At 40.3% G+C, this 22,437-nt stretch overlaps 1 protein-coding gene across 1 annotated transcript in view; it reads right to left on the reverse strand.

The window, feature by feature from the left end:
- Positions 1 to 22,437, reverse strand: part of LOC115234432 (neural cell adhesion molecule 1-B-like) — a 30,568-nt gene extending 8,131 nt beyond the window's left edge. Inside the window, exons 1-3 of the mRNA XM_029805499.1 lie at positions 20,242 to 22,437; positions 1,126 to 1,470; positions 5 to 43 (exon numbers count right to left, since the gene is read on the reverse strand). Coding sequence (XP_029661359.1) covers positions 5 to 43; positions 1,126 to 1,470; positions 20,242 to 20,323 — 466 coding nt within the window. The 5' untranslated portion in view covers positions 20,324 to 22,437. The remainder of the gene's footprint in view (positions 1 to 4; positions 44 to 1,125; positions 1,471 to 20,241) is intronic.

Consider the following 22,437-nt stretch of genomic DNA (forward strand, 5'->3'; position numbering starts at 1 on the left):
TTCCTGCTGGCGCCGGTCAATATCATCGGTTTTTTCGGCGGCACTGTGTCAGCAAATTGAATTTCGATGATAGTATTTCGTTTCTGTGACATCGACGCACACGATACCGCCATATCGCGTTATACGCGCGATCTCCTTGTCACTTTATCACGAGATCGATTACATTCATTATAAATCTGTACTCTGGTAAAATAATACAATAATTATACAAACGTGTACCATTATTCACAAACTGATTTAAAACTGTATCTGAATCTCTCTGTGTATCCGAGCAACGTTATTAAAGCTTTAGCATCGCGAAATCGTTGCAGCGAATAGTGACCTTCAATAAAATGAAAATTAACACATAATGGCCGGTTCTTTGATTTCCTTTTTTCCATCAGCAAGCCGATAACTGTAGATGAGATTAACACCTGTTGAACCAGTACTATTCAATTAATTGATTCGAAATCGTATTAGCTAACGCCGACTGTGAAGCTACATCGTTCTTATGACTAAACGCACAATGGACTCGATACTGTTTGTTGGTGCAACTCGCTGGGACCGATCCAACCGCGTCTTTCAACTTCGTAATTTTGTTTCGTCTCATAGCTTTTTTTTCACGTGACTTTCTCGTAGCCGCTGCACAGAAGCTTGAGGTTGACAAATCAAACTATCTTCTGGATCTACTACCGTTACCGCAATTATGCACTCGCGTATATATATAAAGAAATATAAATAATACCAAAAAGATATAATACCAAATAAATAAGTCACGAGTAAATGGAAAAGTAGCCATCCATATGCGGCTCAATTAAAATCTCATAAAGTAATCTGCCCGCCAACGTCGCTCGATAAGCCACAATTTTGCATCGTAAAATGCGACATTCGATCACAATAACAGATAATTGGAAAAGTAATGAATAATTAATCGCTTGAGAGCTTTTGAGATCTTGATTCATTATGTAGAATCACAATAGTTTCTTTACAAATATATTATTATCTTTTTTAATTATAGATAGAAATTTAATTTAGACCTACATATATATAATCTAAATATTTATCGGAGTTATAAAATGATCTCAAAATATTCAGCCTAGGATTAACAAGGGTAAAAATAGATTCCAAGTTTTCGCTAAAACTCACCTATGACTGTAAGATTAATCTTCTGATTCTTCGTCGGACTATTCTTGAAATCCACTCTGCATCTATACACACCACCATCCGTGGACTCCAATGGATCTATCTGCAGCTTGGCGGGTTTAACGTCCGTCTTCATAACCGCCCTTTCACCAAATACATACGGATCCGACCAAAGCTTTGGTTGAGCTATCTGTTTCCCCCGAGCGTCCATCCTGTATATAGGTCCGCCGTCCCTTTCATCTTTGTACCAAAATACCATGATGACCGTCTCGTCTTTAATCGGCGGATCGATGTCGCAGGGTATCTGAACTTTGTAACCGGCCACCGCGTTAACATCTAATATCGGCACTGAAAAGTACGGGAAAGCGACAGAGTTATCCTTACGAAAGGATACGATTTTCTTTGAGTGTTATCTTGAAATTTGCTTTGCTCTATATTTTGCCGATAAATTTTCCACAGATTTTTCGCACTCTATATGATAATTCAAATAATAGATATTCTAATTCGGATAAGGAAAAATCTTTTTCTTATCACGCTACTAACAAATTATTATTTTTGAGAACGCTATACAATGATATTAATTCCCAACAGTGGTTAAGCAAACACAACAAATTATAGACACCGTATACGCGACACGACAATCCTCCAACGGAATGAGCGTATTTTTAAGCAAACAGCATTGTCCCGCCGCGTCTCTGCGGCTACGCTAACCAGACCCCTGTCTGGTAACAACACGACCGTACGTTTTCTCGACGAGACCGCAAATTTGAAGTTTTAGTAGTCACCGTTGGCGCCGATCGAGTTACTGCAAATTGGTCGAACGTCCGGGCTAACCGAACCCGGGACAGAGCGTACACACGCACACACGTACACGAACAAGGACCGCGTGCACGCGGGGTCACATAGAGCGTATAGAGACAAAAGTTGTTGCACGGTATGCAGACGGACCGCACACAACCGGGTGAACCCAATTAATCGGTCTACTTGTCGATTTATATCAGCGCTCTATGTGGTTAACGCCGTCAATCGCCGCGCGCGATTTTATTGGCTTTCATATAGTCATGTCATCAATCGTGCCGGCGCCTAACATCCGCGGCGATTTCGTTATCCTTCCCCTCTTTGACCTTAGACGTAACGAGTGCCGGGAGAATTACCTGCGAAACGGGCATCGTCTGCCGCCGCCGGAGATTAATTGAGCGCGAGCGCGAGCACGGCCGACATGTATCGGCTTTTTCCACTGTGAGAATCAACGCCGGGCGCGGCGAGCGAGGAAAAACGTGGCTTGGCTTAGCCGGCGCATAATTTGAAGTTTATCGAGAGAGTTAAATCTGGTCCGATGATCGCGTATAAAACGGCTTTATAAAAGAATTTTATCATACGAATATTTTATTAATTATTAATCAATATAATTATTATTCAAGTGTCATTAGCAATTATTTCTCGATATGCGTATAGTATATCTATATAGCGTATATCGCGTAATAGTGACCCAAATCCCGAGCCCATCCAAATTCCGGATGCGCTAGATGGCTCAAGCTCTGAGATTCATCACGGACAATGACAGTGTTAATGATACGATGTAATTAATGCCAGGTGATGAATGGCCGTACGCATGGAACAACTCGTTAACAACAACAACGAGCACGTGGCTCCGCTTTCGCACCTTTGCCGTCCTCCTAATACGTGACTCTGAATATTCACATGACGGGTGTACGCGCTCGCATATCATCGTGCTAAAGTTATACAACGAGTGCAAAGTGTACGAAACAATTACTGCGTTATCATGAGTAAAATAAAATATGTTACGCGCGCGTAAACATTTGTGCCGAAAATATAAATTACGATAAGTTTTACGGCATAACTCGGTATGCGCGGGATATCATAATTTTCCAGAAACCAAGCGGACACGCCGAGCGCGGATTTGCAAAAATTATTGCGTCAGCAAAGCGGCAGATTCAATATTTAAAAACCGCGTATTTCGCGCGACGTTAATGGCTGCGCGGGCATAATCAGTCGCAAACGCGTCAATTAAGCGTTACGAAAGAAAAGGCCGAATTAATACCGTAATTATAAAACGTTAATCGCACCGGCGAGTCCTATTATATCGTTAAATCCTCTCATGAACTCCGCAAATTGATGATTTAGACAACGAGCCGTATCGATAGACTCGGCGTGTACATACACGCAAACGATGCTTATGTATTCCGTATGCGTATACCTACGTGTACATCGTGCGATGTGATCGTACTCTCGCACGCGCGTATCACGTTTACTCGAGAGAACGTGGCAAATATCCGTTTCTCGGGTAACGCGAAACACATACGTATCCGCGGATCCCAGAGTAATTATTCAAAGCAAACACGAGCACCGTCGTAGATCGGTAATACATCGCATTACTTGCGCCGTGTATACACGGGATCGGTGCATACGGATTTAAACATGCTGCGAGGAACGGATGCGAAGTAGCGGATGCGCGGATTGGCGAACGGATCAACATTGTTGACGTCGCTCCCCGATAACGCCGATTTAATAATCAATAATTTACATGATCGTTGATGTTGCAACCTCGCGCGGTGTCGTCTTTAGCGCAAAATTATCTCGGTAAAAAAAGATAAAATCCCTCGTCTACAAAACAAAATATAAGAGAGATAAAAGAGATCAGGTATTTTTCACAAAATATCAAATCATTTTGATTCCTTTTTCTATAAACTCGAACGTATTACGATGATACAATGTGTTTTGCCAACTATTTTCTAGCACGCAAATTCAATTTGCACCGCGACCACTCACCAATTTGATAGTACGAGCCTTGTAATTTGATCAAAGCACCGCCTGTAAACATTGCGGATGCGCAAATGTAAAAGCGACTTCTTCCCTGTAGATTCAGGCGTCGCTGGCAAACCGACGACTTCGCAAACATACAGAAGGTAGAATCCAGCACACATCGGGAAGCGACAACAAGAAAGTAGGTGGATAGCGATTCGAGGATGTACCGGCGAGAAGTCCCGGAAATTGTATTTCGCATATTTTCATACATTCGCGCTGAATATGGGAGAACGGAGCAACCAGATAGAATAGAATTTTCTACGTACAATACGTAAAATTTCGAGCAATATTCTTGGCGCCGATAAAAATAGAGGGACGAACGTCTTACATTCGATAAGAATCGAGGATCGCCAAAAAGCTAACACTATTAATCATCCACTAACAATCGCATATCCTTGCGTACTCGTGCGAATACATAAAGAACATATGATCGGTATTTTTCGCGCACGAATATCGCACCATCGTGCAAACACAAAGCGAAATTTTTCTGCCAAGATAAATAATGCACTGGGAAAACTTTGACAAAATGCTCTTTACCTACTTTCTCAACCGTCACAAGAAGAGGAAAAGATCGGAAACAGGACATTGAACGAATATTCCATTTCTCGATAGCCAGAATCATCGGTTATCCACCTTCTGTTTTCTCGAGTATGCCATCAACTTGACCTAGTTTCTGTAGTACAAAATGCGAGTACAATATACAAACTTTAATGCGAAGAGAAGAATGTGAAAACGTTTAGCTTATTTACGAACAATAAAACGCGAATTCTGATTATATAAAACTAATCGAACGAGTCAAGCCGTCAGTTTGACATTTGTCTCATTTTCGCGATTTAATCGATTTTCTCGGAAGAACAAATTGCCAAACTTTCTTACAAATTCCAGACTTTCCTAATAATGATCTCATTTGTCGTACCAATTAAGTGTCCTCTGAGAATATAAATAATTTCGTGTACATTTCTCCATTCACAACTTCGTCGGGAAAACGAATTCATCGCCGTTTGTAGGCGTTTTAACAAACGATGTGATTGATCTCTCATTAAGAAGAATATAAATTTTGCTTATTCATAGCAATTATTATCTCTGCCAGCCTGTTTAACTTCGTAACGTCAGTAACTCGTCCGGAGTTGCGCGTGTAAACACCGGCAATGTGCAAACGTGGTACCGGCTCCTTTATCGCCGCATCCCGGAAAACGGCGTCACGCCGCTCCCGAAACCGCCGACTGAACAAACACGCGCCGGTATGACGAAGAAGGCAAACCGAGGAGCGAAGGTAAGAGAGAGAGACATAGGCGGATGTACATACAGGGAAAACAGAGTAGGTAAACCAGAGTAGGTAAACCAGAGTCAGACCTGGTGGGAGAAAATTAGACGGAAGTAGATGAAGCGATAGAAAGATAGGGGACATGTGGAAATAGAACGAATAGGCGCGTATCAGTAATGCGAGATAACCAATTTGTGGTAAATTATTTAACAAGTCCGGCGGGCGCGGATATGGCGAACGCGGAAATCAATGGTGGTTTGTGTACCTTTAGCCACTAGCCTCGATGTTTATCATGTGCTTGTTACAATAATGACGATGGTAACGGGAAAAGGCAACATATGTGGTGTAAATGTGCGTGCGACAAAATTTGCTATATAATTGATACGTTGTCGGATATGTGTTGTGAAAATGACAAAGAAAGTGACTCTAGCTGGAGAACGCACGTTAGAATCGATCGGATTTAATCGGGAAGGGAAGAAGAGCGATTCATGATACTGCATTTTGATAGCTCGATCGTGTTTGGAAGAGCGAGAAATTCTTGGAACTGGGACACACGTTGCGTAATTTGCCGCTATCAGAATTCCTAGCGTTTTGTGACTTCGTGCAACACTTCAATAAAGTCCCGCCACGAGCCCACGTTTGTCGGCTAATAAAATCAAATTGCATCCGGCGAACGCAAAATCCGAACGCAAGGTATTCCGGAATATCGTGCCTTCATTATGCTACCGTTTGGTAAGTTTCAAGAATACGATCTGAAAAGGAAATGAAAATTTGCATTTTGTATATTTTCTTTTATTGAATCAGATGATTCTCTTTAATTCAAACGTATGGCGAAAAATAATTCACGTTTGTCAAAATATAACGAGATGATATAATGTATTCCATTATTCTCATCCGCCTCGACCTAAAATGTTTAATGCTTCGCACGCCGTTTGTGCTCAAAGTTGCCCCGTTATGACACAATATTGAATTTTACGGTGAATCAAGTGCGCAACTTTTTTTCCTCGCCTCACCAGGCCATACATAACGTGTACTGTAACGATGTGCATCACGTTTCCAACTTTAGTCCAAAGGACATATATATCTCTTTATACTTTAATATACGGCTAGTAATGTTTCGTATTGTGAGCACCGCAATTCTGTCGCCAAAGTAACAAAAAACATCGTGTTATAGAGATTCATGCTACTTGCTGAAAAGAATAAGGTGCATTTTATTACCCTCTGAAGAATATGTTTTCCTAAACAAAAGGAAAAAGTTTGTAATTACATCATAATTTTTTACATTAAAGTTACTCTTCCTTTACACTCACTTGATCGAAGCACACACATTGCTTTGCTCGCAAATAGTCGAATCGACTGTGATAATTAATTAAATATTAAATAACTATGTCATATCAAGATTTTTTTCCACTATATATATCTATCATATTACTAAAATCAAATGAATCTTTGCGACGCAAATATATCTCGTAAAATCTCTATCGTGATTCTAAATAATTAATTCGGCCAGAATATCTTCCCTGGAAACGATATTTAAAGTTTGAGATAGCGATGTCTTTGTCGATATTCTTGAGCGATAACACAAATAGTCGTATCGAATGTGATAATTAATTAAATATTTAATATGTCGTTAAATTTAAATGAATCTTTGCGATGCAAATATATCTCGTAGAATCTCTATCAATTTTAAATAATTAATTCGACTATAATATCGTCCCTGAAAATGACATTTAAAGTTTGAGACAGCGATACCTTCGTCGACATTCTTGGGCGACAACACTAAAAAAGAACGTTGTAAAAATGCACGCATATCAATGTAATATAACAGCTGAATGATATGTCTTGAATGTCCAAGACTTCTCTCATGAACCAATATCCAAATATTATATTCTCTGCATTTACAATCAGGTATTACATGCTCGAGATATTGCATTTTTCCTTATGTAATAACGTAACAAAAGAAAGACAGCGGATAGACATAAAGGTGGTAAGAGATGACTGACAGAGGCAGTTATCGATGTAAACAGAACAGAATATAGCAATGACGATTGTCAAATCAAGTACGATAAAGTGGATCATCGAGTAATTACGATAAATTATTGTGTATCATGAACGTGCGAAATTACGCGCGCACTTGTTGCGACACAAGATGCGACGATACATTTTGACGTTTTTACAAATGAAATTATAGTGCAGTAACTAACACACCTCACTGACATGCACGTGCATCGTTAACGTGATGCCTCCACCGCGGAGGCAATTACGTTTTGCTCGCTTCTGAAAATTTGGCGCGCCGGCGTAATCCCTGAAATTACATGCCACGAAACGGTAGCGACGTTGTCTTCGTTAGAAATAATCCATCGTATTGCACGTGGAAGGCCAGTACGATATACCGGACTCGAATTGTCAATTCCAGTCATACATGTTGCCTTTACTTTATTCGACATTATACACAGCTGTTGCATACACTGAAGCTATGTTTGTCCAATGTGATAGCCACGGAACCGTTGAAACAAAGCATATATGTTTTATACACACTTGAATACGTATCACCTTTTCATTTATCTTGTGATGAAAAAATTGCAATTTTTGTTTAAGAACGAAAGCTCGTTTTGTGCGTATAACGAATACAAAAATAAAATTTTTAATTTTTCATTGATAAAAATTTGACCTGTGTACTGCATGTATGTATAAATTCAAATATAAACATTGACTATTTTCTATGAAATATTGATCGTAAAATATATTTGCATTTACAATAATAACGTTGTATCGCGATTCCTCTTTATAGTGATAGTTGCAAAAAAAAAACGATGTTTGCCCATCGCATGTTTACATGCGTTTACATTCCAACATATCACGCTTGATGCATCAACACGTGCATAATGGACGAATCGAAAAAAAACGAATAAAAGCAGAAGAAATGGAAGCAAGAATAAATTGGAAAGACAGCATATCGCGTAGGGTACAAGTGGAAATATGCAATGTGCAAGAGATGTAGAAAGCGACACGAGAGAGAAGCATCGAAAGACGAGCAGAGCAGATTATTATGCAGGATAGCGTATGTATGAGAGGCGGGGGAAAGGGGGAAGAAATAACTCCTCGGAGCAGGTGCGACAAAACCGGTCGCATCTTCACGCGCTGCGCTGTATTTACTCGCCTTCAGATAGGCAGTAACCTTGCCGTTTACCAGGTATTCGAGTTTCATCGAGCACATGGGTATCTCTTTACGGAAGCAAGGAGACAAAAAAGAAATTCCCGCTGAGCATCGGTCGTATCGTTGAAAATAAACTGGAAAGAAAGTGTTGCTAACCGCAGCGAAAATTCGCACGGTTATCGTGTAAAGGAAAAATGAATATCTCGTTTACGCAAATATACATTCAACTTTCGAACTACTAATCATCACTTTCAGCGACGTTAATGTTAATCCCAGTTTAATCGTCCTCTCTCCCTCCGTCTGTAATTAAATTAAAATTAAAGTTAACTGATGAAGCCGGCCATAAGCGACCTATAGAATAGTATCTTGCTTGAAATAGTTCCACTCATATAGTCTCGAAATTAGACTATTTCGTGTAAGATTTTGCACGGAATAATATAAGTTGCATCTATCATCGAGGTTAAAGAACGAGGGAAAGAAAACCCAGCAAAACCTGGACGCCATTTCGTTGCATAATGGGGAGAGAATCAGATAGAAGCGAGCTCCTCCTTCCTCTCGCGAACAAAGGAGTTTGTCGCGAAGGAATGTAGCGGGTGTACAATTGTTTCGAAGATAGCCCTCGGATCTTAGCGATTCGGGCCGGCCGGAAAGGAATCGTGCTACTTTCGTAGGATCGATGCCGGCGACGCAGTGTTCCCCTTCCGTCCGAAAGACTGTGTTGGTGACCAAGAAGCGTATAAAGATACGGGCATTAGAGGGCGACCCGATGGTTGGCCGTCCGTTCGAATGAATCCAGATCCGCGGGATAAAATGGAAGAAAGCAAGGAGATTTCTGCGTCTCGCTTCTGCCAGTTGCCATCTCTCGCGGTCGCGCGTTCGCGAAATCGCGCCGTCACTTTCCTTTACCATCTCTCCCTCTCTTTCTCTTGTTTTCCCCTCTTTATCTTGTTTGCTATGTTCGCTTCTTCTTCCTCTTTCTTTTCTTTTTCCCTTAAGACTTCAACCTTCAACGTTACTCTCTCCGTCTGGATTTCTTTTCTAGACAACGTTTCCAAGACAATCGGCGGACCGCGGACAATCGCGCGAGCCAATCAGTTCCGCATTGAGTTCTGGGACTTTCTCCTTCCCGTCGGTCACACCCTCGGATATGTGAAAAGAAGGCGAGATAGACGAAGAACAAAATAAAGAAATCCCGACGGGATTCTTTCGGACGGACCGGAAAGCGGCTTTTTCCGAGTTACGTTTAGTGTTTTGCGGAAAGAAACGGATCATGAAGAAACGGAAGATGGGGAATGAGATAGGAGAATTAATAAAAGGCAACCGAGATCGCGTGGAACTGCGAGTAACGACATACGAAGGACACGATCGTCGCTGAGAAGTTTTTCAACCGTAATTTCGCGTGACGGTGATCGCATTAGCAGAGAGGCGACCGCATTAGTCCGACAAAGAATTATCGAAGCCGGTAGCACGAGAGTCTTAACGTTCCTTTGTAGAATATTTTTCATTGCGATCATGCGATTGTTTGTGTATTGGGTGGCGATCTACGTAGAGAACGATATTCCGCTCGTGAGAAACCCATTAGCCGCGTCGCGACATTTGCCACGGACGAGAAAACGTGGGGAACACGATCTGTAATCTATGGATTATACGCGATTCAAATGAAATTGCTCTATATCTCCGATGAAACGGATCGCCAGCAATGGAAATGGTATCTTCTCTCGCACTGATTGCCTATTAACCTTCGCCAACGATTTTATTCAAACACCTGTTCGCCGATCTAGACGACGTCGTAATTAGATGAACGTGCGTTCAATGTGGTGATCAACGATTATTTGTACCATCGTCGAGACGACGAGCACGAGCGGAGAAAGAAAAAAACGTCGATTTGCAGCCATTAGTTTAGGAAAATCAACCGGGTTGCGATCTTCTGCACGCTTTTTTCTCGACGATCCGCAGAGATAATCAGTCCGAATTTGCGCTCTTAGATGCGGATCTATCCACGTTTCCCTTCCTCCCATCCTATCGCTTTTACCCGGAAAGAGACAGAAAAAAAGATTTCTTCTCGACTAGAGCGACTTTATCGCTCGAGCGGCCGCGCGTTGGAATTCAGGAGCTCCCAAATAACTCGGGGCGAGATTATGATCAAAGAGGTTCTCCCCTGCGCGAGATCGTTTAAAGAACTTTCGGGCTCTGTGGGAGAGGAGTTTTACGGGAATTACGACTTAGCGCGCTTTGTAAGTAAGTAACGGTTCTTCGAGGTTGGGACGTAGGAGAGACGGGAATCGCGGAAATGTAATTTGCCGCCAACATTCGCAGAAGGACTTAAGATCTCGCAGCTGCTCCCGACGAATTCGCGCGTACGATATCGCCTCGCTTACGAGGCTAACCCGCCGATAAATGCAAAGCAATAATGACGTCACGTGCACAAGGTGAATTCATAAGGTCGAGAGCTTCTTACTTCCTCTATCTTTCGTCGCTATTGCTTCGCTTTTTGTCGGAAACAACGTCGGAGCGCGCCACGCCCGCTTATTGCATATGTTCCTCTATTACGTCTCTCTGTCTCCTTCACGAATCTCGCGCGGTATATGTATATGTTTTTGTTAGAGGCTTTCTTTTCTCTATTAGCTCTCTGTATATATTATACGTCTGCATGACACAAAATTGTATTTGTGCGCAGTGTGCGATTTAACTTTTAATTAGTTGGCAGAGTAAGCGTATGGATACTTTATCGCATCCGATGTGTTTACAAAATCTATTTTTTAAATCCATACCGTATTCTATCGTTAAGCCAGACTGAAATTATGATTACGGTGTTCAGGAAAGAGTTGCAAGTTTCGTAACGCCACGGTAGAAGCTACAATACGGCTAAACATTTACAAGGATCGATTCATTTAATCAAAGGGGCTGCTATTTGGCGTACAGCCAAATAGAAAAGGCATGAAATGCCGACGTAACCCTCGACTATACTTCATCGTCCAGAACGGGGGGGAAGGAGAAGGAGCGAGACTTTAATAATTCATCAAGATTCCTATGTAAAATTAGCGCTGTTAGTATTGAATAAATTTCACTGACTGCGCTGCGGCATTGTAACGTCGCCATCGTTCTCTGCATTATTCTAATTAGCTATAGAATGTATACTCGGTACGTGCATAACGTAGCGTAAATAATTGAAAACGCGGAGAGCGAGGCGTTTTATGCAGATACTGCAGGACGCGCCCATACGACTGCCGCGATTATTTTCGACGATTAACGTAATCGACAAATACGTTGCATGTAATATTTAATATTAATAATGTCGAAATCGTCGCTCGTGCGCCCAGTGCAAAAGGAGGTAAAATCTCTCACGCACATCGAGAGAGCGCGTAAATAAATAAAACGATTATTATTCGTCGTTCCCTCTTTGGGATCTACGAGCTCTCGCGCTCGTTATTATTACCGGAGAGATCCCGTTTAAAACAATGAGGGTTGCGCGCGACAAATCGCTTGTTGTGCATGCAAATCTCCGCGCTCCGTTCATCGTTGAGCGATATTATAGATGGGCAAATAAATAATAAATAAAAAAATAAATCCGGCGTACGATATGTTGGATAATCAATAGTCGAAGAGGAAATGTCACGCGATGGGAAAGTCAATGGGCGCTACGGTTATATTGCACGGTTTTCGTGTGTCTCGCGTTTCAACGAAATATCGGCTTGTGCAACGAAATCTCATCGGAGGAATAGGTAATCAACGCATCGGGAAAAAACCTCGGAAGGTTGCATCTGTAACAATGTCAGAGCATCGTGTTTGCATCGAACGTTCGCTATTTGATTTATTATTGAAATCAAGTCGGTGAGTGACAAACATCGACACAATGTATATGTAACAAAAAGCAATATTGTTACGTATCTAAATGCAAATTTGTCTGCTTAGTTAAATTACTAATTGTAAGATACTCTTGGATGAACGCATTAATGCGCCTATATATGATATCGCTCCCCAATCTGAATATCGTAAATACAGACTTGACATAAGATCTTATTTTGACGTAAAAATCGATAATATTAATTTTATTTAATAATTATTAAATTACAAAAAAAAAAACTTTATAATTTTCTAATTGGAAAAATCAGTAGAAAGTGAGCATATCTCTAAAAATTAAGTTCCTTGCATTTTTTATTACTTTTTTTCAACGAATAACTCTATCGCCAGGAAAGGGCCGCGGCAAAGTAGCGCATTAGTCACTGCTCGTTGGAGCTCGCGAAAAATTTTCGTCGGCAGGTTCGCCGCCGCTAACAGGAAGTTTGACCGATCAGCTAGCTAGCCAACCAACCAACCAACCGGCTACGGTCGTTCGTTAGCCCGCCAGGACTTTGAAATACCGCGGTTTCCTGTTTTTCTCGCGCTACACATATCGCCCGGCCGCGCCGACTTATTTCGCGTACCGACCGAACATTGTACACTGCACCATTGTGGAAATAGTTTCCGCGGTATTTCTCCTCTCGTTTCTCGTTTTTATTCTTTTTTTTTTTATTCCATTTTTTTATTCACTTTTTGCTCCCAGTACAACACCCTTCCCCATCCATGCGGCTTTCGCCTCTCGCTTTTCAAGGCCGGATATCCTTCTCTTACGACCGAATCATCCAGCAGCCTCGTGCTCGTTCCCTCTTTCTCGTTTTCCCATCGCCGCTAGCTTTTCCTTTCTTTTCCGGCGCTACCGACCGAAGCCGCCGCGGAGCCGCCATTTACGTGAACATCCTCGATAATAAATCCCGTCGAGTGATTTACGAAGTATTCCCCTCATCTCTCTCCCGCGAGTACCCGCGAACCGCCTTCGGGACGCCGTACAGCTTGAAAATTAATAACGCTGACGGCGAGATAGGCGCTTTAACGAGGCTTTTATGATCCCGCGATTGCGAAATTAAATGTCGCGATTTCGACGATATATAGTTAACAGCTCGTCAATTATTTTACATATCAAACCGTTTGTTCCTTCATCCCTTCTAAATTTTCAAAACACATGTATTTGCAGCCAAGAATACCACTGCACATTTTAGATTATTGACATTAACAATTGGCATAAAGTAATATCAATCTGTATATATATAGAAATATATTATCGCTACAATACCTAATAATTTTAATAATTAATATAATATATCGTCGATCTAAAAAGAAGACAAATTTTTTAAGAGAATATTATTTTATCAGATATACAAAATTTGCGAGACTAAAATTTAAAGAGCGAAAGGACTTTCTCTGACAGAAAATTACTTATCAAGTGCAAAATACGATTTAATGTTATTGACATATCCGGATCACATCATAGAAGAAAATAGAAACAACGGGAGGGATTAATATCATGCATGCGCTTTTTGTTAAATGTCGTTACAAAATGCAAGCAGTAATATGCGAGGCGGAAAATGACGTCGTCTGGCTTTTACGAGCCGGATGCGAGAAAATCGTGATATCAAGGAAGATGACATGATCCTGCATTACAAATAGAAGCCGTTCCGACATTGGTGCGCAAGAGACATAAGCGCAATGGCACGGAAACGAGAAGCTGCAACACGCGACGCGCGGAGCTTCGATGCGGCAAAACTCGTTGAACGATAGAACTTCCGATAGCCAAAACTTTTATTAAAAATTGCCACTGTACATTTTGCAACGTCTCTACATAATATCGATATCGAAATAATCTCTCATAAGCCTTCTATTTTCGCAGACCTAAATTATTGGATTTTTTTTTACGAGCTACTACTCGTGCTTTTCTTTCTCCGATTATAATAAAAATATTTATTGCAGTAGAGAAATAATTTTATGTTGCATTATGATTCTACACTGAAAGAGATTAATAAAAAAGCTAATTTAAAGTTTAAATGTCAAGACGCTTACTGTAAATATTAAACTTGAAGCAATCAGTTATTTCTTCTAATTTTTATTTTAATAATATTTTTATTTATTTAAAGAGCGCATAATTTATTATGATTTCTCGATTCTTTAATATTCAAGTAATTCGATTATAGACTAAATCTTACAAGACAATTTTTATTCCCATAAATATACCTTGCTTTTATAATCACATTTAATTCAAAAACTACCTCCATTTCAACACATATTTTCTCTCAGAGAAAATTGATTCTAAATTTTACAAAGAATTTGTAATTGAATTTTATCGGATACATCGCACAGAACAACTTCGTATAAGCGTGACAAAAGAATTGGTGACGACGCTTTAAATAACTCTGGTATCCTTCTTACCTTGTATCAATGTAAAGCGCACAATTATTATGTAACGCCGTATATATTTTACTCTGTGCGATACAATTCGTACAATAAAATCACAGACAATAAAATCGCGCTTCAAACAAAAAGTGAAAAAAACAGAGAAGAGAGGGGAGAACAATACGGCATAGTAAAAATACGCCTCTCTCGACCGACGTCACGTTCTAACTGCAATCGCGCCGCGGCTTTCCCGAATAGGGCGAACGTGTGCGCCGCCGGGTATACATGGAAACCAGAGCAAGGCGCCGTCGTTGCGCCCGGATGCACTACCCACGCGAAGCTTCCGGTTATCTGGAGTCACCGATCGTTACCATGCATTTCGCAGCGGACGTTGAAGCCCATTTTTTTTTCGTCTTTCCTCTCTCTCTCTTTCTCTCTCTCTTTGTATCTCCTCCCATCTCTCTTCCCCGTAACCCGCGGCGACATGGACGTGGATGACATCCCGACGGAGGGACGACCGACTGCGCTTTCTCGATTCCCATGGCGCTCTCGTTCTCTTTACGCAATCGCCGCCGGCAGTAATTGCAGTTTCCTTTTATTTCGAGACCGCGCGCAACATCCGCGCAATACTACCGCTTTTTATCCGTGCTTTATAAACTTTCCTTCTCCCCCTCCTTCCTCCCCCGCGTCTTCTTATAGCCCGATATGAAGCTCGAGCCGGTGGTTGGGTTGTGGCGCGAACCCCGGCAAAAGAATTTTAAGTTTCCATCCATCCAAGTTGCACTTTCGCAGAATTTCAATATCTTCGCCCGTAATGGACCGTTACTGCACGCATATTACGCTCCATTACAAGCACGCGGTTTACCACGAGAAGATCTGTAAGCGCATTCGACGCGTCGAATCGCGATTGTAGATATCGATGGCTCTTAAGAACCACTGTTTGCTACGATTTTCAAACATACCGAATACTCTTGTTTCAAATGATTATCTCGAAAACTCATATATATATTGCTGGCGCGGTACAGTAGAAATAAATTGATGAGAATCTCGGTACATAGAATTGTATAAAACAATCAAAGTCATGAATTCTACAACTCTGCACGAGATATGCGTTTCAATGTTGTATGAATTGTAGGTATTTTTTTTATTTCTGAACTTTTTGTTTCGCAGCGCGTGTGCTTTCACACAAATTCTTCGATGCGAGAAGTTGCAATACACATATATAAAATAATTTTATTTCTCACTGTATACATATATCTTTTCCTACGTAGAGTCACGTTGTCTGCCTTCCTCTTTGTCTCCCCTTGCATTCAATTCCGGACGGAACAACAAATTTCCGAACATAGCGCCCAAATTTTCAACATACACGGCATTACACGTCCGTGTGCGCGCGTTACACGCGAAGGGGGAGGGGAGGAAATGTCCATCGCGCTAGTTCCTGATATACACGGAAATTCGTGTGCAGTGACAGGAGGGGGGGGGGGGGGAGGAAGAGGGAGGGGGGCGATAGGGAAGGGGGCATACAGCGGCTTTTCGCAGAATTTCAATATCTTCGCCCGTAATGGACCGTTACTGCACGCATATTACGCTCCATTACAAGCACGCGGTTTACCACGAGAAGATCTGTAAGCGCATTCGACGCGTCGAATCGCGATTGTAGATATCGATGGCTCTTAAGAACCACTGTTTGCTACGATTTTCAAACATACCGAATACTCTTGTTTCAAATGATTATCTCGAAAACTCATATATATATATTCGTGTCTCGACAACATGAAAAATCAATTAAAAATAAATAAAAAGAGAATAGTCGAAGTGAAAATCGTGTGGACGCCGTATTTTTTAACTATCGCGTGCGATCAAAATTTATCAACGTCGGTTAAGTTATTGCCCGGCCATCCCAGTAATTCATGAAAAAACTTCTCATAAAGGGATCTTACGGAAGATTCATTTCGCTTCATTCGATGTGCACATGCATGGCAGCGAATCTACTTGCGTGTCGACGTGATACGTGATATAGTTTTTACATCTTTACGAATACGATACTGATTCGCTTTTATAACCATAACATATGAGACAAACAAAAAATTAATAACTTAACGATTTAATGGCATCGAACTTACGATACGAGCCTTTAGGTACAGATTGATATTTTTGTGCTATAAAGTACTTACTCATTATGAGCCAAAATTTACCTTTTATCTATATATTTTAATATATTTTTCATTTATAAAATATTTCGTCTAGAATGATCAAAATTATCAAAGATAATTGCGTTGATAACATTTTTTTCGAAAATTTTCAGATACCTTTGATGTATAAAAAACTTGTTTTAGATATATCTGTTTTAATATTTACACACACTGAAACACTTTCAACTATATTAATCCAATCTTTTGCTACTCATTAACCAACGCAATACGTACGTGTATACACATGTAGTTACATGTGCAATTCAGAGTTCGCGTACTTTCATAATTTATATTACTGTCAGCAATACAAAGTGTAAAGTCACCTGCTATGATACGGCAAACGATTGTACAATATACATGAATGGCGTGTGTTTGATGCCTCCGATCGTAATCTATCCCGTTTAACGATCGAATAAAAATTTAATGCTTTACATACCATGACAATTGTAAGTAGATGAGATAACGTTACATTGCGAATGTTCGATAGCAATTATATTAACTTTACAATTGTCCTACTTTATGATATAATCGACGTTTAAACCATGACAAGGACGTTACAATATATGCGACGACCATATGACAAACATATCGAGATCGAACGAAGGAAGCTAAGTCATCATTAAGAACTCGTTGGATTGTATCATCTTTTATATTTATCTGTTTATTTATTTATCCAACCGATAACTTGGTAAATGTGACCGATTTAAATGAAACTTTGAAAGATATATGAGTGACATTTTTAAAGATATATGATAATAAGATGTTATCTTACTGCATGATACGGATAAAAAGATTTTAAAAAATTTGAAAAATAAATGCAAAAGCTGGCGCGGTACAGTAGAAATAAATTGATGAGAATCTCGGTACATAGAATTGTATAAAACAATCAAAGTCATGAATTCCAATTTGTCATCAAGTGATCTTATCTATCGATAACTTTCTTGAATTAATAAAATTAATTAATAAATTTTATTTTTTGTCACTAAATATTTCAACAATTTAAAATACTCAAATTAAAAACTCAACGTTATTTAATTATTATATAACTATTAACAAACGTTTGATTGTAAAACTTTTCAAAAACAGTTTGTCTAAAATCAAAGTTAGCTCTTACAAATAAAAGCCGACGTTAATATTTCGCGCTGGAAGAAATGAATCGTCTATCATTCATGGAACTACACCATTATATCACCTGGCATATCTACTGGTTCATTACTCTAGGGAAGGGTGCATACAGCGGCTTTGATTTTCAGCCCACGATACGCTACTGCCAATTATTCGGCGTACACTACACGTTGGCCCATTGTGAATCTGTCGAGAGACGGCGGTCGATTACTGCATCCGAAGTGGAGCCGTTATGTCAATTTGCATAATGCATCGATTAAATAAACGGGTTGCGCGATCCTGTCCGATGTCGTAGAGCACGATGGTGTGGCGGAGGGTCGCGTCCGCGCCGCCGTCCGCAAAACAACTATTGACAGGTCGGCGAATTCTCGACGCCGTTCACGTCCCGCGCGTACGTCAAAATTAATGCACGCCCGCGCCCTCCCCTCCCTTCCCCTCCCCAACCCTTTTCTCACTCACACTCTCGCCCTTCTTTTTTCCGACCGCGCTTCTCCGCACGATACGCACTGTAACGATTATGTGATTGTCGCCAATGTCACTACACGGTATGACGGTCGCGCGCCGACACTTGTCCTTCGCGATTAATTAGGAACGTAATCGCGTCGCGCCTGAAATTTCTCTGTGTATCCTTTTATGCGCGCGCTATAAATCAGAATGCGTCATTTGTCGGCCATTTCGCGCATCGACTCGTATAACGCCGAAATACACGGATTACACCGAATAAATTCTCGTCTTGCTCGATTTAGTTTCGCGTTTAATGCGCTATTTGTTCAAGCCGCTGTTGCATGATAATTGCGGCACGACCCGGCGACATGTTCCGTCGATGCAATAATTCCAGACGACATTGGCAAACCGTCGCAAATCGTACAATTATTGTTCGCCCATTTTATTGACATGCACGCGGTGAATACATATATAGTCTATATATATTCCGAGAAATCTATACAATAATAATGAAGCAATATTTTTTCCATGTCAAATATACATATAAAGACAATATTTTTCTTAAGCAAAAAAGTTTAATAATTTAAACTTTATATTGCTTAAAAATATTGCATCCAAAAGTAAATAAATTAGAAATAGTAATTTATTTATTTTCTTTCATCTTTAGTTAACTGACAATGAGTAATTAATAACCGCTATTTCTTGTCTATTTTTCATTTAAAACTTTATTTAAAATTTTGATACAAAATATAACTGCAATACTTTTTTAGAGACGCAGTCACGAAACAATCGCTGCAACTAACTTTGTTAATTAATTTAATTATTGCCGTTTGTTCAAGCGCTTATAGTACTGTCAATGTTCTGTGTGCCCGACTACTGGATATAGTTGACAGTGATGAAGAGAAAGTGTTTTATCTGCCTTGCAATTGTGTGCGTCCTATAACAGCGTTTATCTCAATATATTCTCGTGCTATCTTCGATAGCTTTAATTTCGGCGCTACATGAAACATTTAATCAAACAATAATTAATAAAGTTTATATAAATTATATATATATATATATTTTTTTTTAAGTACTTATAATATAAAAAATCTTTTAAATTTTCTCAATGAGGGTCCAATTTGTCATCAAGTGATCTTATCTATCGATAACTTTCTTGAATTAATAAAATTAATTAATAAATTTTATTTTTTGTCACTAAATATTTCAACAATTTAAAATACTCAAATTAAAAACTCAACGTTATTTAATTATTATATAACTATTAACAAACGTTTGATTGTAAAACTTTTCAAAAACAGTTTGTCTAAAATCAAAGTTAGCTCTTACAAATAAAAGCCGACGTTAATATTTCGCGCTGGAAGGAATGAATCGTCTATCATTCATGGAACTACACCATTATATGTTAATATTTCGCGCTGGAAGAAATGAATCGTCTATCATTCATGGAACTACACCATTATATCACCTGGCATATCTACTGGTTCATTACTCTACGTTGCGATATAAAAATCGATACAAGCATCGATATAAACGATCCTAATGCAAGCACATAAATATTTTCACTATGTTGAAAGCAGGGAAAATATTGCAAGCGTAAACATTTTCTCTCCGTTGCCTCCGAAGAGCAACGTAGATACTTAGCCTTAAACGTGCCGATGTATATAACCGATAACGGAACTTTGGAGAAACATAAACTAAAAGAAGAAACCTTGTAACACAAGAATAAAAGTATCTTTCCCCCGATCCGAACCAATTATTTGTTTCCCCATTAGTGGACGCAAACGAACCGTCGAAGTAAACTTCTCCGCCCTTTTCTCCCTCCCTCCTTTCTCTCTCCTTTCGCAATTACATATTATTCTTTATTCCTTTCTGCGAGGAAACCTCCAAGTTTTTCATTTACTTACGTGGCTCGTCGACATCGCCGAGCAGAACTTCCGCTACGACGAATCGGGCCAGCAAGCTCATCAGCAGAAGCATCCTCTTCATTGTAAGCGAAATGAATCCTTGCTCTTGCAGCCCCTCGTGCAGATACCGTCCTCCTTGAATCCCGTGCTTAAGTGCTCCAACGCGGATAAGTTTCAATAAGACGAATCCTTGAAGAGATTCGTCAGGTCGCGCGGAATGTCGATTTTAACAGACGCATTTCGTCCTGAGACGTGGAAGACATGGATCCGTCATCATCGATCTGATTTAGTTGTTCGAGCGGTCGATTTTCACGAGAAGCGATCTCCGATAAAACGTCCGATATACACTTTTAACGATAAGTAGCGATGAAGATGAGAATACAACCTGACTGTGCTTTGAGAGAAGGCTTAAGTGCAGTTCACGGAGCACGCAAAGTATCTACCTACCTACCTACGTTGAGGTAGACTCTCGACGTAAAACTGAGGATTATAAGTAAGTCGCGTAAAACTCCTTAAAGGCTCCGCGCGATTACGCGCGTTATTTATGTACGCAGACTTCAACGTCGTCTCTAATGGGGTTACTCGATCGAATAATTGTACATACTCCGCATACATACACAGTCTATTGACGTTCACTTCATACATCACTAAGTCTCACACGCGCGAACGACCCGTTCTGCTCCTTCGTCATCGTCCCACAATAATGACGTAATGATGTTTTCGAGAAACGTGGGACGGAAAAATCGATAAGTGTTAGATAGACTTCGTTTACTGTATTGCACGATAACGTCGAGTGTTAAAAGGTGCCGTTAGGGATTATCGCCGTCGTATTTTATGCATAGAAACATTTTATGTTGCACTTTGATATATCGGTATTATCGCTTATTTTTTCTGTCATGCATCTTTCATCCTCCGCAAAATTCACATCGTTTTTAACGATTATAACTGCGCGCGAGTGTATTCTGATAATAAAAAAATTTTCATAGAAAACGTTGAAGCGTTCGCATCTCTAATTATTCGTCTCGACCGGGCAGATTTATTAATCCGAGATTTCAGGTACAAATGAAGATCATCGATTGCCCCAGGGACAAATCATTTATCGCTGCTTATAACATTTATTCATTCGCAAAAATACGTTTTGTCTCTTTGGGAAAATGCTTCTTTGCCGCGTGATTCCGTTATCAGATCACACTTTGATCAGTAGCCGACGGTGTCAAACTCGTGCCAAGTTTCTTCCGGAATGCGTATAGCATTCCGGGGTGGTACGTTTCCTCGCTGTCGAGAGACTCACTCACACGAATACACTCGTCACTGTAGATCGCGATGTGGTCGATCACCCGCGCGCGTTAGGGGACCAACGATCGGATCCGATCGGAGTCATGACTGTCGGTAATGATGTCCAACCGATCTTTCAAGATACGCGAACCCCTGCCAGAGGTGGAAGGCGCGCTCACTGCTGCGTTGCGGCAGGCCTACTGACGGGGCCGATGGTGCTTTCGGCTTGCCTCGGCCCGACTCGTGCGAGTCCGTCACCCTCCGGCGCGGCGGCCGCTTAAAGCGCCCGCCGATCACTTTTCGTCCCCGTCATTCCCGCCCGGCTATGTCCTACTCTATACTACTACTACATCGCCCGCACCCCTGGCGCTCAGCGAAATCGGCGAACGTTAGAAAACGACCGTTCTATCGCTGAAAACGCTGAGACCGCGAACAATACAGAACAAAGAAACGCGAGGCGTTTTAGCTTGCGTAGCTCGACTACGTGAAAAAAAAAAATTATTTCGGAGGTGTAACTCTCGTCTGCCAGCGCGATCAGCAAATGAAGATCTATGATATATGATTATGTAAAAAAGACTATAATTTTAATTTCTTTAAATATAATTTTGATGTGTTTCTTTCTTCTTTTTTCTATCAATATCCAGAGTTGTGAATCGATGTCCTCTCTAAAAGTAATATCTGATTAATCTCCAAATGCAAGGACAGTATGTGAATGATTTTTTTTTTTTTTTGTTATTTAACGTTAAAGAAAAAGTTATTGTGAAACACATGTAGATATGGATATATACTGCATGAAATACAAAAGCCATTTTAAAAGCATTTTGTATAGTTTCTTGTGTTTCACATAAAATGGCATGAATTGTTAATACCATCAAAATGACGCAGTTCTCCTATGTCTGATCAAACATATCCATAACTACT

Source organism: Formica exsecta, unplaced genomic scaffold (genome assembly GCF_003651465.1).
Source record: "Formica exsecta isolate Colony F162 unplaced genomic scaffold, ASM365146v1 scaffold2, whole genome shotgun sequence".
In the NCBI taxonomy this organism is placed as follows: Eukaryota; Metazoa; Arthropoda; class Insecta; order Hymenoptera; family Formicidae; genus Formica; species Formica exsecta.